The sequence below is a fragment of the Amblyraja radiata genome, chromosome 9 (assembly GCF_010909765.2).
Source record: "Amblyraja radiata isolate CabotCenter1 chromosome 9, sAmbRad1.1.pri, whole genome shotgun sequence".
NCBI lineage: Eukaryota > Metazoa > Chordata > Chondrichthyes > Rajiformes > Rajidae > Amblyraja > Amblyraja radiata.
In genome coordinates this window covers 13,896,972-13,909,008 of record NC_045964.1, presented here as the reverse complement: position 1 = coordinate 13,909,008, position 12,037 = coordinate 13,896,972, and the positions used below count along the sequence as shown (strand labels likewise).

The following is a 12,037-nucleotide window of genomic DNA, read 5'->3' as shown; positions in this document are numbered from 1 at the left end:
ATTGACCAGATTTAAATTCCTGTATAGGATGCATGTGTTGCTGACAGCTAATCTGGTTGTCCATTCTGTCCTGTCTATGGGCTGTATTTGGCTACCTAGAGTTTTTTCGAACGTATTTTGTGCCACTTTAATGAAAATGAATAGTTGCTGGAAGAACTTGGCAGGTCAGGCAGCACCTGTGGAAGGGAAATTGCAGTCAATGTTTTGGGTTGGGATCCATAATGTAGACCAGGAATGGAGCAACCAACATGGATAAAGGTAAATCACATCTGACTAATCTGATTAGTGAGGTAGCACAGTTGATGAAGAGAATGCAGTAGATAGTAGACTCAAAATGCTGGTGTCACTCAGCGGGACAGGCAGAATCTGTGGAGAGAAGGAATGGGTGACATTTCTGGTCAAGATCTTTCTTCAAACTGACAGTCAGGGGAGAGGGAGACAAAGAGATATGGAAGGTGAAGGTGTGAAAACAAGATCAAACGGGACGAAGATGAAGTATGATGTAGAATGGATCGTTGTTAGCTGAGTGGATGGTAACAACGAGGCACACAATCAGTAAAATTTAATCAAGAGAACAATGAAACTAGTGGGAGAACTAGAATGAGGGAGGAATGGAGAGAGAGAAACCAAGGGTTACTTAAAGTTAGAGGTCAATATTCATACCACTGGGTTGTAAGCCAGTTGTATGAATATTTAGATGAGAACAGCTTTTGCTCAATTGATCCATCAGCAGACAATGTGAGGAATAGGTCATAAAAAGAATAGGGGTGTGTAAGAAAAACCTTCTGTTTAAAGAATGGTTGTAATCTGCAATTTGCTGCTTGCATGTTGTGGATGGATCTGTCTGATCTTTCAGAAGGGTTGGATAGATGTTTTTTGGAGAAAAAAATAGGGGGCTTTAAGAAAGTTTCAGTATATTGGGGCAGAATAGTTCACTGCAGGAAGTAGATGTGGATTAATGAGCTCAGGCCTTTTCCTTTGATTAAGATATTAATCAATATTAAGCCTTAATTCACCGAAGCCTTCATTTCTAATGATGTTTGATACCTGGTTGTGGCTTCCTGACTCTGGAATCCCAACCCGATCAACCTGTCAGTCCAGTTGCATGGCACAAAGAGGGCTTGCAATTAATGTCAACCTGATGACCACCTCTGCATTTCAAAACCTTGGCATGGTGTTGAGCTGCAAGCTTTTTGAAATCTCAACTCTCACAGGGTATTCTCTGGTGTCTTCAGTAATATAAGAAGGTACTATATACCTTTAGCATTCTGATTATTGCCCCTTCATTTTAAATTTAAGATGGTACTAAAAGTATGAAGACAAGGAGACTCGGTGGCGGAGTAACGCAGCGAGTTAGACAGCATCACTCCTGGTTGCTGAACATTTTAACTCCCCCCATTCCTATACTGACTTTGTTGGCCTGGGCCACCTCCAATGCCAGAGTGAGGCCACGTGCAAACTGGAGGACCAGCATTGTATATTCTGCTTGAGTAGCTTACAACCTAACTATATGAACATTGAATTGTCCAATTTTGTATAATACCTCACCCTGTTTTTTCTCATTTTTTCTCATTTCCTCATTCAATTACCCCCCTCCCCTTTCTTGGCCCCAGTGTGCATCTATTCTCCCACTGTCACCCCCACCCCTTTCCATTGGCTTTACATTTCACTCCTCTTTCACTTCTCTCCTTATCAACATCCTCTTTTCTGTACATTGCTCCTTTTTGTCTCCTTTAGTCACCTTTTGTCTTCCTTTCATTTCTAGCCTTTGTCTACCATCTGCCAAACAATCTCCCCACCCCTCACCTGTATCCCTCCGTCAATTGCCAGACCGTGTCCTGCCCCCTACCTCTTCCAGCTTTCCTTCCTCCACTACAATCAGTCTGAAGACCCGAAATGTCACCTATCCAGATTTTGCAGAGATGCTGCCTTAGCTGCTGAGTTCCTCCAGCACCTCACATTCCACACAAGATTCTTGCCTCTACAGTTCCTTTTATCCAGTTTATCAAAAACACATTTTCAGCACCTTTTCGGCAGTGCAAACTGACTTGAATGGTGTCCCTTGCCTCACTGTTGGCCTTTAAAATCCAACAAAGCAGTATGAAATTGTAAATAGATAAATGGGTTGGTGAAAATTGGGCATCTGTCTGATGTTTCACCTGCAGACACAGTGTGAACTTTAAACCCTTGGGTGGGTGGTTGGTTGGTTGGAATGTGATGCAGTTGTACCAACTGCCGAAATTTTTCAAAACCCAAAACCTGCCGACTTCCAGCTTCAGCATAATAGAGGAGGCACAAAGAGTTGTAGGCAATGCATTCCCAGGAGGTAGGTTCACAATCTAACTAATTTAAATTAGTGGTATGGTAAGTTCCACAATGGCTGGGTGCATTCCCCAGGCGTTCATGGGGGAAGTGGAGGGGTGATGAAACACAGCAGTAGGAAGATAAGGAGACCTTTGGGAGTTGGTCTCATTATCACTTTGCTTGTTGGAGTGAAGGAGATGCAGCGCTTAACTTTCCCCTTCCATCACCAAATGTACGTCAGTCCCCATCTAAAGGAATTGGAACCATTTCTCGCCACAGTAAATGCAACTCTGAGTGTGAACATTTATATTTAACTGCTCCATCTCCTTTCTCTCAACATTGACCTTTAACTACAATTCGTTATGGCAGAACCTGGAGATTGGGGCTCTCCTAGAACCCTGACATCAGATTTCTGTCTCATTTTTACTGAATGTTTCCGTATGGAATGTTTGATTTGCAAAATATGTCTGTTGCATGTTAATTAAAAATAAATTCTCTATAATGATTGCATTATTTTTGCAAGTTGGAAAGGGAGCCCTGTGATTCTCAGTCTTTGAAGAAAAGGTTTGTAATGACTACTGTGTGTGTATAAGGCTGTGGTCACTGGAGGTGGACCACGGAAATTGAGGCCAACAGGAAACCATGGAGATGCTCTTTTCGTGTTGCCCACTGTCAGGTGGTGAGTAATGTTCCTTTCTAAGGTACTAGCGGTGAACCTCAATGTTTTGAATTGCAGAATTAACCATAAATCTAAATTAACCAACTAGTTTATGAGCAGTGTGGAATTGCTTTGTTTCCCCAGTAGCAAAAAAAAACTGCCTGCCATATTAGTGGTGTAACTCCTTACGTGTCAGTTTACTGAAGCTTCCAGTTTTTTAAAGTTTTTTGTTTAATGTTAGGGCGAGAGATCCTTGCTTTGTTTGTTTAATGGTGTGGTTTTTCTCTTCTCTTCTCAGTGTCTTGAAGCTATTGTGTTCATCAGCTCGTAAAACTTGTTGTGTGCTGGGCTATCTGTCCATGGAATCTGATCTCCTTCACCACTGTTCTTGCTTGCTCATGTCTCTGATTTTCCCATTAAGAGCATTGGTTCAATGAGTGTTGTAACTAAATCTTTGCATTTTCTTTCTTTCTTTTTTAAGACTGGAAAGAAGGCAGTTAAGGCCATGCTGTGGGTATCAGCCGATGGACTCCGAGTGGTAGATGAGAAAACCAAGGTCAGTTTACTCTGTGCTGAATCTCATTTTCAATTGTGCAAACTCTGTTTACCCATGCTTTTCTTTCCAATTTGAGATAACTCTTAATTAACTTGGAATCTTTCACAGCGTTTTAAAATCACAGTGTGGATTGCATTTCCAGAGTGTTTTTTATTTATTTATTTTAATATTTTTATTAGAAGCAATGTACATGAATAGCATATTAGAAGCAATAAGACATGAATAGCATATTGCATTTCATGTACAACTTCTTATTTTAAATTTAATAGCAAGAAAAAAGTAAGAAAAGCAAGAAATAGAGAGAGAGAGAGTACAGGTGCACAACCTTTTATCCGAAATTCCAAATAACGAAAAGCTCCGAATAGCGGACATTTTTTCGGTCCTTGAAGAAAGGTCCTTGAAGACGTTCACCGAGGGCGGCCCGCAGAGGTGACAGTGGAACCTCCGGTCGGTCCTCGAAGAAAGGGGGAACTAAATCCCCATTCATAAAAGAGAAGGTGAGGGTATATTGCGCGGGAGGGTTAATAATTGACAATCTGCTGCTGCCTGCCCGCTGAGTTAAAAAGTTCCCACGGTAGACTCACGATACACAGTGTATCGTGAGTCTTGCGTGGGAACTTTTTAACTCAGCGGGCAGACAGCAGCAGATTGTCGCTCCCTTCAGTTTCACCCCACCTACACCCCTCTGCTTCCCGGCCATGTGTGTGACCCCTTCCCTCCCCTCTCCAGCTCCCCGCCCATTGCACCGGCGCGGGGGCTTTGCACTGTCTTCACGTCGGCGATGCCAGCAGGTCAGTGCCAGTCACCGGAGACGTCAGGACCAACGGGACACCGACCCCCAGGCCCACTGCAAGCACGGAGATCCCAGAGACCCACAGCCAGCAGCAGCCCAGCCCTGTTCCAACTCCAGAGGAACACGCTCCCCGTAGGGACAGAAGCTGATGGTGTGCAAGGTACGTCTTGTTCTTGGTATTGCGAATGAGGGGGCGCAGCTCGGGCTGTGACGTCTCCAGCCACCCCCCTGTACAGGAGCTGAGACTGGGAACTATACCGCCCTTGCAGGTGAGCAGGAGAGTGGGGTTGTTTGCAGTTGCAGAGGGAGGGGGCAAGGGCGGTACTGTTCCCAGTCTCAGCTCCTGTCCAGGGGGGTGGCCGGAGACGTCAGGACCAACGGGACACCGACTGCAAGCACGGTGATCCCAGAGACTCACAGCCAGCAGCAACTCTAGCCCAGCCCCGTTCCAACTCCAGAGGAACCCAGGGTTGCGGATGAGGGGGCGCAGCTCGGGCTGTGGGCGAACTGCCACTTGTCGCCGTAGCGGCCCATCGGGGAGCGGGTTCCTGTTGGTCCTGACGTCTCCGGCCACCCCCCTGGACAGGAGCTGAGACTGGCAACTGTACCGCCCTTGCCCCCTCCCTCTGCAACTGCAAACAACCCCACTCTCCTGCTCACCTGCAAGGGCGGTACAGTTCCCAGTCTCAGCTCCTGTACAGGGGGGTGGCCGGAGACGTCAGGACCACCAGAAGCCGCTCCCCGATGGGCCGCTACGGCGACAAGTGGCAGTTCCCCCACAGCCCGAGCTGCGCCCCCTCATCGGGACACCGACCCCCAGGCCCACTGCAAGCACGGAGATCCCAGATCAGCAACTCCAGCCCAGCCCCGCTCCAACTCCAGAGGAACACTCTCCCCGTAGGGGCAGAAGCTGATGGTGTGCAAGGTACGTCTTGTTCTTGGGGTGGCGCAACTCGGGCTGTGGGCGAACTGCCACTTGTCGCCGTAGCGGCCCATCGGGGAGCGGATTCCTCTGGAGTTGGAGGGGGAGGGGGTATTGTGCTGTTTGATCGCCCCCCTGCTATCCCAGGGGCAGGGAGACACAGCGGCTTTTGAGAATGGTGGGCAATCACTTCCAAAGTTCTGCCCACACAGTCAGTACACCTCTCCTACACTTGTTTCCCGCACTAAGATCATCTCGCAGAGAATGATCCCAGCCTAACCCTCCCTATTCTCTCCTATTCTGCAAGAAAAAACTACATTGAAGACTCAAACTCGCGATCGAGTAACTGCCGGGATCGAGGCGCAAACTCGCGACCTTGCGGATATGAGCCGAGCACTCTACCACCGAGCCAGCCGTTAAAATCTACGCTAAAAATCTTCCATTCCGAAAGCCGAAAAATTACGAATTACGAAAAGTGTCTGGTCCCAAGGCTTTCGGATAAAAGGTTGTGCACCTGTATTATATAAAGTAGTGACATTGTTAGTTCGTGAAAAAATAGAGAAAAAGAGCCCATAAAGCTGTAAAGCCCGAGAGAGAAAACAAAAAGGAGAGGTGAAACAAGAAAAAAAAGAAGAAAAAAAGAGAAAAAAAGAAAAATTGAAAGGGATATACATACTTCGTATCTTTACCCACCCCTCACCCGGTTCTGAAACAGTTAATTTCTAAGTTTGTGTTGCACCATATGCTTGTAATAAGTCGATAAAGGGAGACCAAATCTTTACGAATTGGTCTGATTTGCCTGATAGGACGAATCTCATATCTTCAAGATGTAACATTTCGGACATATTTGAAACCCACATTTTGAGCGTTGGTGTAGGTGCATTTTTCCAGAATTTAAGTATAAGTTTTCTTGCCGTTATTATTTCCAGAGTGTTTAACGCAGAAATAATTCTTTCCTGCTGGTACTTTTCAGAAGCATGTTAGCCTGCAGTTAGCTGCCATGGCCACCTCCCTGACCATTGCGCACTTGACTTTACCTCAACTGAATCCTGTAGTCATTCCTGCTTGGTTGTTATTCTCGTTGAATTGAGGCCACACTTTCTCTGAACATCAGTGATATTCATAAATATTTAAGAAATATTTTAAAATGAAATAAGAATTTTAAAATTTAAAATAAATCAAGCACAACAAATTCAATAAAAGTATGACATCATTTTAAAAAAAACTTGGCTCCAATGACTTTATCTTCTACAGTGTTGCAACCCTATTGATATAATTGGTTCTAGTATTGCATATCAGGTAATCCCATTGAAGTAAGTGGTTCTAGTATCCCATGCCACGTGATCCCATTAAAATCAGTGGTTCATGCCAAGTCGTAACTTGTACACAATCCAAGAGAGATCTTCCAAGAAGTGAATCACAACAAAATTCATCTCTATTTCTTACTTCCGCGGGGCACAGCTGGAATATGAAATCTAGCAGTTCACCAGTATGTTTATAACACTTCAGAATCCTAAAACTCACTGACATTTACATTTAGAAATGCCAAAAGTGGAACGGATTGTAATTATCTGCAAAATCTGAGCTGCCGAGTTTTGATTTAGGACTGTGCAGGTAATGAAGCTCAGTTACATTTTGATGATCTATTGAACAGTGAATAAAGATTGCATTACTTGGGAGAGAATTACGTGAATTTCTGAGTCTGTTTTGTATCTAAGCCTGAAAGGTTATCCAGCTCGACAATTGCAGTTTATGAATGTCACTTACGAAACTGAGTCCAGACTATTCGTTTCATTTCTCTTGCAATAACTACATTAAGCAGTTTGAATTTCCTGTCTGTTTCCTAGTAACTTGAGGTTGTTGATCATTGGTTACGAAATGTTGGATTATTCCTTGCTTTCACAGACATCTCATGATTGTGTTCTCAGGGCAGTGAAACAGCAGTGGTGCATATCCTGCACTGCCATATTTGTCCAGACTCTTCCTGCAGTTATTTCATCACAACTTTGGGAAGAAGTCTGAAAGCAAATTATTATTGAAAATCAAAAACTGCAGGTGCAGAAAATCATAAATAATAAACAGGAAAGCTGGAAATTCCCAGCAGGCCAGGCCACATTAATGGGGTCTGTGGTCTGACAAAGATTCTTCGACCTGAAATTTAACTCTTTTCCTTTCCCCTACGGGTGGCATGACCTGCTGAGTATTTCCAACCTTTTCTGTTTTTATATTGCAAATTAATAGTATTGTTTGTCCGTGAAGAATTGCTGAGCAGAGCAGTGGAAATGTTTAGTTTAGCTTCGAGATGCAGCGGGGAAACAGGCCCTTTGGCCCGCTGGGCCCGCGCCGACCAGCGACCCCCGCATATTAACGACCTCCACGTCTTTGGACGTGTCCCGTCTGCCATCCTGGTTGAGAATCTTGCTGCATTACTTGAAGTGAGAGAAATAACAAATGTGTTTAATTCCTTACTGGAAGTGTTGCCTGAGAAGTTAAACAGGGCACTGACGTGATCCTCTTTCAGAGTCATAGTCATACAGCTTGGAAACAGGTCCTATGGCCCAGCTTGCCCATTGCAACCACGGTTCCCCATCGACCATAGACCCACCTGCCCGTTTGGCCCATATCCCTCAAAACCTTTCCTAGCCATGTACCTGTCCAAATGTCTTTTAAATGCTGTTATAGTTCCTGCCTCAACTACCTCCTCCGAAGCTCGTTCCATATACCCGCCATCCTCTGTGTGGAAAAAGTTGCCCATTTAATCCTATTACATCTTTCCCCTTCATCTTAAACCTATGTCCTCTGGTTCTTGATTCCCCTACTCTGGGCAAAAGTGTCTGTGCATTTACCCTATCTATTCCCCTCATGTGGTGTTCTTCGATAGATATTGTTGTGCAGGTTATCATGTTCATCTGGCTCAGAAGTTGATCCTTCCAGACCCTTGTCCGTGTGTGCTGCACCTCATTTCTATCCTTTTTGTGTACCCCACCATCCCAGCCTGTAGCTTTGAATTGTCTGCTCTCTTGTTACAGTCCCAGTGTACATCTGTGGTTTCCTTCTACATCTTACTTGGCATTCTTAAAGCATTCACTCTTACTAGTAGTAATCTCAACTACCCTTCTTAATGTCTTGTTGTCTTTTCTATCCACCGTACCTAATGAAGGCTATTCTTTAGTCAGACGGTAGTTCATCTGTGTAACTCAGGAGGCCAAGCTAGTGGATATTTTTAAGGCAGAGATAGACAAATTCTTGATTAGAATGGGTGTCAAAGGTTATGGGGAGAAGGCAGGAAAATGGGATTAGGAGGCAGAGATCAGCCATGATTGAATGGTGGAGTAGACTTGATGGGCTGAATGACCTAATTCTACTCCTATAACATGTGAACTTGTAACCGTGTCAATTTTCTTCCAGTCTAACTTGCCATTTTGATCCAGTTAGACACAGCTAGTGGACAGCTCTCCCTTCCCCACTGTTATTAGGTTATTAAACAAGAAACCATAAAGGTGATTAACACACAGCAAAGTCCCACAAACAGTACAACCTGGACATGTTTTAGCCAGAGCCTGGGGAAACTCCTCTCCTCTTGGATATGGGCCTTGGTTAGGCAGCTTGCTCTGCTTGGACAACTTGGATGGAAGGGTCTTTTTCCATGCTGTGTAGCTCTACGACTCTACAGTTATATTCAAGGACAGTTGGAGGAGAAACAAAAATGATATAGATATTCAGCTTGACTGTGAGAATAGAAATGAGGAGCGGATCTTTTGCTTAACAGATCTCACATAAGCTGTATAGGAAGGAACGGCAGATGCTGGTTTAAATCGAAGATGGACACAAAATGCTGGAGTAACTCAGCGGGACAGGCAGCGTCTCTGGAGAGAAGGAATGCGCAAAAACTGCACCCTGGCACTCTCTTTGTACCATCAGCGCTGGTCGTGTGTTTGTCTTTCGAACATGCACGACCTTGGGAGCCGTGAATGAGATTGCTGCCGTAGCAGCAAGATTGGTTTGTAAGAGTCTCAAAATGCTGGAGTAACTCAGCGAGGCAGGCAGCATCTCTGGAGAACATGGATAGGTGATGTTTTGGGTTGGGATTTTCTTTAGACTGATTGGTTCAATGATGCGTTATTGTCACAAGTGCAAATGCACAATTAAATAATGTTCCTACAAACAGTCCAGTAGAGTGTTGCAATACATAAGCACATCCAGATTGGTCAAATGTACAGGAATAGTCCACTGAGCCCGCATGCAAGAGGCGCCATCTTTCAAAGTCCAGACTGTGCTCTAACTCTTATGAGCGGTGCCTGATCCCAGCTGCTGTGGGCCTCTACCCATCGCCTTCTTCGGACATGTAGGTCGACCTGCGAACCGACGTCCCTCTCTTCACCCATCGACCTTTAGGGGCATCTCTCGTAGTAGGGGAAAGACAGCTGGAAGAGGGGCGAGGGTGGGACAAAGCCTGACAAGTGATAGTTGGTTGGTGGGAGGGGTTTTGATTGGCAGATGATTGGACAAATGAAAAGATGTAACATGTGAGATAAGGATAGAAGATGCGTGAAATGTGAAGCCAGAGGATAGAATATCGGTGGATGAGGGTGGGGAAGAGGAAATGGAGATAAGGGTGCATATCCGGTGGGGCACGGGGATGAGAGGGGGAAGAAATGGGGCGGGAGCTTGATTGAAGGCTAGTTACCTAAAACTGGAGAATTCAATGTTCATACCAATTGTGAGAGTAGTTGAGATAGGAGCCCAGGAGCAAGGTGAGGCTGCTCACATGGTTCACCTAACCACTTTGGTTTCAATATAACCGTGATCGCATAATCCAACCTGACTCTGGAGAATGGGAGAAATACATACCATCTTCAAACACCTCCATTCCCTTTTGTCTGTTGGAGTAAGTAAATGCCTCAAACAAACCACTCCTCTTTCAATCTGCACATTTCACATTTGGATGTGAAGCACTAGTTTCCTGCAGTGATCCCTACATAGATACTCTCAGACAAAAGTATAATTTGAAGGCAGCAAGCAATTTAAAATTATTTCTCCTGCTTTTCTTATAAATTTACATTTTCTTTAAATGACTTGGTCTTCAAGTTGTACTTCATGGCTGTACAATGTAGCAATTTGTAAGAGGGGATGAGCTGAATATAATTGTATACTTAACGTTGAGAGCAAGAGGACAGCAGGTTAATGCGGGAGAGTGCAAATGTAATGGATGAAATAGAATGTTTAGAGTGGGTAGAGAGGAGTTGGAGCAAGCATGGTGTTTGGGGGTCCAGAGAATTAGACAATGAGATGGTGTTTGCAGTCGTGTTCTATTTGTGTTTCAACAGTCAGAGCTGATGTAGTCTAATCAGGTTTTCATCCATATTCTCAGATAAAAATTTAGTGGAAACCTGGAAAGGAAATTTTTTTTAAACTGCAGATGGTTGAAGAAGGGTCACAACCCAAAATGTCTCTTATCTATGTTCTATGAGATGCTGCCTGACTTGCTGAGTTACTCTAGAACTTTGTGCCCTACAGATGGTTGAAATCTGGGATAAAAACAGGAAATATGGGAACATTGCTGGTCAGGAAGACTTGACACATGAACTCTGTTTTACTATCCACAGATGTTGCTTGAGTTTTTCCAGCAATTCGTTTTTGTTTCATTGAAACTTACTTTGGATGTTCAGCTTGGAATTGCATCCCTGGATTAGGGCTGGATGTGGAGGATGAGCTTGATAAAATATCAAGAAAGTTTATTTCCCGGGACGGCAACAATTATGAGGATAATGGCAGCAAGAGAGTATGTTAAGTTAGAAAAGCAGGGTGGTTAAAGTGTCTGGAATTTACAGTGTGTAGCACGGGTTTTATTTCTGATTGTTGAAATGTTCATACTTAATAGCTTTGGCAATCAGGTGTGTGTAAAGGAGAGGGTTGTTTTGTCTCTAGTTGAAAATGTTATAAAAATAAAACATGATTAGGTACCATTTTCATTTTGTTGGAATGTATGAGATAAAATATTACGTAGTGTGAGACTGTATGACTCTCTAAAGGTATATCATGTGATCTAACATTCTTCAGCGGTTAGAAAAGAGGATAAATAAGTCACGGAGCCAGTAAAATTGGGATTGGACTAGCTAAGTAATTATTCATGTAAGCAATGGATACATATAGCAGATAATGGATAAGCCCTGCCCAGTAAAAAGTCATTTATCTGAAACCAAATTTCATATTTCCCAGTAGTTAAAATCAAGTTACTGTAAATTCACACTATTTAGAATGTACAAACTCTACTTTCGGTAAGGGCAACTTTAATGAACTTTCCAGTTTATGCATAATTCAAGGCTGCCATCTAGTGCCTGACTGAAATAACTGGATTTAATATATTCAGATACTTCGGGAGGGCAGCTATACTAGGTACATAAGATCACAAGTTATTGGTTAAAAATTACATCATTTTCTCTTTTCCTCACAGGACCTGATAGTTGATCAAACTATAGAGAAGGTATCCTTCTGCGCCCCCGACCGAAACTTTGACAAGGCCTTCTCATACATTTGTCGAGATGGTACGACCAGGCGTTGGATCTGTCATTGCTTCTTGGCTATACGAGATTCGGTAAAGAAGCCATTTTTTTCCTCTTTATAACAACAAGGCCATCTTTTGGCACAGGTGGGTGGGGGAGGGAGGGGAAATGAGTCACAGACCCCTTGACACTGGTAGATGGTTCTTTTGCCTGGTAACATGAGTTTAAAAGTCAAGTGTGTTGCAGATTCTAGTTTAGTTTAGAGGTACAGCATGGAAACAGGCCCTTCGGCACACCAAGT

At 43.9% G+C, this 12,037-nt stretch overlaps 1 protein-coding gene across 8 annotated transcripts in view; it reads left to right on the top strand.

Moving 5' to 3' along the window:
* numb (NUMB endocytic adaptor protein) overlaps positions 1-12,037 on the top strand; it is a 118,262-nt gene that overhangs the window by 94,480 nt on the left and 11,745 nt on the right. For 6 of the 8 annotated variants that reach the window (XM_033026738.1, XM_033026737.1, XM_033026740.1 and 3 more), the window contains 2 exons: positions 3,444-3,518; positions 11,688-11,828. In XM_033026738.1, the coding sequence (XP_032882629.1) occupies positions 3,444-3,518; positions 11,688-11,828 (216 nt within the window). Of the gene's footprint in view, positions 1-2,827; positions 2,984-3,443; positions 3,519-11,687; positions 11,829-12,037 lie in introns of all 8 variants that reach the window. The other 2 variants (XM_033026742.1, XM_033026741.1) reach the window with 1 other exon arrangement.